The sequence below is a fragment of the Limulus polyphemus genome, unplaced genomic scaffold (assembly GCF_000517525.1).
Source record: "Limulus polyphemus unplaced genomic scaffold, Limulus_polyphemus-2.1.2 Scaffold338, whole genome shotgun sequence".
NCBI lineage: Eukaryota > Metazoa > Arthropoda > Merostomata > Xiphosura > Limulidae > Limulus > Limulus polyphemus.
Window position 1 is genome coordinate 619,400 of NW_013665948.1, and position 3,093 is coordinate 622,492.

Below are 3,093 nucleotides of genomic sequence, written 5' to 3' on the forward strand. Positions count from 1 at the left end.
CATATAAAAGCTATTCTCAATTTTTTTAAAAAATAAAAACCTTCCAAGGAAGTGGGGGGGGGGGTGAATTATCTTGTGTTCTGCAAGTGGTTGGAGGTAGAGTTAAAGCTGTGACAGCGATGTTTTATGGAAATATTAAATCATCAATCACGCTAGAAGAAGATAAGGAAACAAGATATCCTATAGCACTTATTTTCAAAGTGTATTTAATATAACGTATTTTTTACCGGGTTTTGACTAATTTCTACTTAATTTTTTTATTATTCGTAGAAATATCAACATGGATAATTGTAGGAGAATTAAAAGAGACGTTGGGTAGCATTTCAGAATAGATTAAAAGTAAACTGAAATAATTTCCATAATAAATAACATCGTGCTTGATAATATCTCTGACATTACTGAACCGAAACCTAAACCTTTTAAAAAACAAACTGATTTGAATGACAATATGAGATACAATTCCTCGAATTATTAGAATTACATACACGAAAAATCATAACTGTTAGCGCATGGAAAAAACAAAATATATTTTAAGACGGTCCCCCAGTGGCACAACGGCATGTCTACGAACTTATACCGCTAGAAACCGGGTTTCGATACCTGTATTGGGCAGAGCACATGTAGCCCTTTGTGTGTAGCTTTGTGCTTAATAACAACAGTAACAACTTTTAAAACGAAAAAGATTTACACCTGTATTCTTAAATGTAACATCACTGTAACAAACATCTTGTTACTCCATCAATTTTAATTAAACTTACATCAAAGAATCCCCGGACGGAAGAAGAAATAATGAAGACATTTGGAGCTCGTTTGTTATCCTTGGTGCTACCCTCGAAACAGAGATCGTAGTAGTCCAAACTAATGACGCCTGCTGACCTTTCAGTACCCTTACATCCCTGCAGGTTACAAAAATAGAATATATATATATATATATATATTTCCACACAACTGAAAAAAAAAAAAAAATTGAAATATTAACATCTGACCTATATATTAACCTCTAATTGGGTGCTAGTGTGTTAACAACTACAAACATGAATGTAATAAGTAACTATTAGATTGGTGTTAATGCTATGTAAAATACGTAATTAAATAAAACAATTTAAGACAGAGTGTTTTATGATTAAGTGGTTACACTTGAATACACAGCGGTATGTCTGCAGACTTACAACGCTAGAAACCGGATTTCGATACCCGTGGTGGGCAGAACACAGATAGCCCATTGTGTAGCTTTATGCTTAATTCCAAACAAACAAACAATACACTTAAATAAATGGCCCCACACGTGTGACAAACAATAGCGGTAAAGAACAGAAAAACTCTTAATCTGGATTAATCACTGGATAAATGCATGATAATGATAATTTCTAATTTACCTGTAGCTACAAAGTGATAGAATATAGAAAAACTCTTAATCTGGATTAATCACTGGATAAATGCATGATAATGATAATTTCTAATTTACCTGTAGCTACAAAGTGATAGAATATCAAAAATATTAATCTACGAAAACATTTCTACAGAGAACCTTATTCAATCAATTTAATTTCCACGCTTACATCAAACCATTGTTTGTTTGTCGTCAAGAGCAAAGCTACGTAATGGGGTATTTGTGGTCTGCCCAGCGAGGGTATCGAAATCCAATTTTTAGCGTTATAAGGCCTCGGTATAAAAACTGAAACGTCGTCCCCTATTCATTAAACAGGCAGTTGCAGTCCATTTCTCAAACCTATTATCTCACTTCGTCTAAAGTTCTATGAAACATTGTCTCAGACTTAACCGGAAGTCAACAAACCGTTGAGTTGTTTAACTTTAAACCCGTGATATAACTAACAAATCATGAAAAAAAAACATTTTTACAGGAGATGTGCAAGCAAAATTTGTCTCGCCGTCTCGTATATCTCTTTTCTTGTAAAACTGCAGTTAAATTCAATAGGGCTCTTAATGATGCATTTTGGTATATTTGACAAAGAAAGAAAAATGAGCACATTTTGAAATCATTCTGTGGAAAATAAACCAAAACCTGAGGTACAGATTCTGCTCTAAACGTGATATTATACAATGCTAAAATGAAATTATTTATACACTTCATGTGTGTGTAAGCATTTTTGTTATTTCTTAGGTAAGATAGAATAAAAAGTAGATACATTCCATCATTCGAAAATGAAAACAAAATATCAAGTTCGATTTTTAAAATCAATGAATCGGCGAAAGTTAAAAGAACACGTGGAATAGGATGATAGGGATGACTGCCATTTTTATTACAGACAATATTCAACGTTATCACCTTTCGAATCTCAGACCCTTCGATTTTTAGCGTGTCACGCTAACCCCACTAGGCCACATCTAGCCCATTTCCATAAGGGATAAACTGTCTTACCGAAAAAACCAACTGACCAAATTAAATCTTAAATCAAGGAGCACTAAGGAACTGTGAATTTAGCGAAGCTAGTCTGCTGCAACAGAAATAGCGAATCATGGAATAGATTAGGTCAACTCTTTCCCCGCTTCATGGAATAGATTAGGTTAACTCTTTCTCCCCCTTCATGGAAAATATTAGGTCAACTCTTTCTCCGCTTCATGGAATAAATTAGGTCAACTCTTTCTCCCCTTCATGGAATAGATTAGGTCAACTCTTTCTCCACTTCATGGAATAGATTAGGTCAAAAAGAGTTGACCTAATCTATTCCATGAAGGGGAGATAGAGCTGGCCTAATCTATTCCATGAAGGGGAGAAAGAGCCTTCGCTTCATGAAATAGATTAGGTCAACTCTTTCTCCGCTTCATGGAATAGATTAGGTCAACTCTTTCTTCGCTTCATGGTATAGATTAGGTCAACTCTTTCTCCCCTTCATGGAATAGATTAGGTCAACTCTTTCTCCCCTTCATGGAATAAATTAGGCCAGCTCTTTCTCCCCTTCATGGAATAGATTAGGTCAACTCTTTCTTCGCTTCATGGAATAGATTAGGTCAACTCTTTCTCCCCTTCATGGAATAGATTAGGTCAACTCTTTCTTCGCTTCATGGAATAGATTAGGTCAACACTTTCTCCCCTTCATGGAATAGATTAGGTCAACTCTTTCTTCGCTTCAT

The 3,093-nt window shown here is 34.9% G+C and overlaps 1 protein-coding gene across 1 annotated transcript in view; it reads right to left on the reverse strand.

Annotated features, from left to right (window-relative positions):
• Positions 1-3,093, reverse strand: part of LOC106457498 — a 42,390-nt gene that overhangs the window by 30,112 nt on the left and 9,185 nt on the right. Inside the window, exon 3 of the mRNA XM_013916923.2 lies at positions 759-896. Within this exon, the coding sequence (XP_013772377.1) occupies positions 759-896 (138 nt within the window). The remainder of the gene's footprint in view (positions 1-758; positions 897-3,093) is intronic.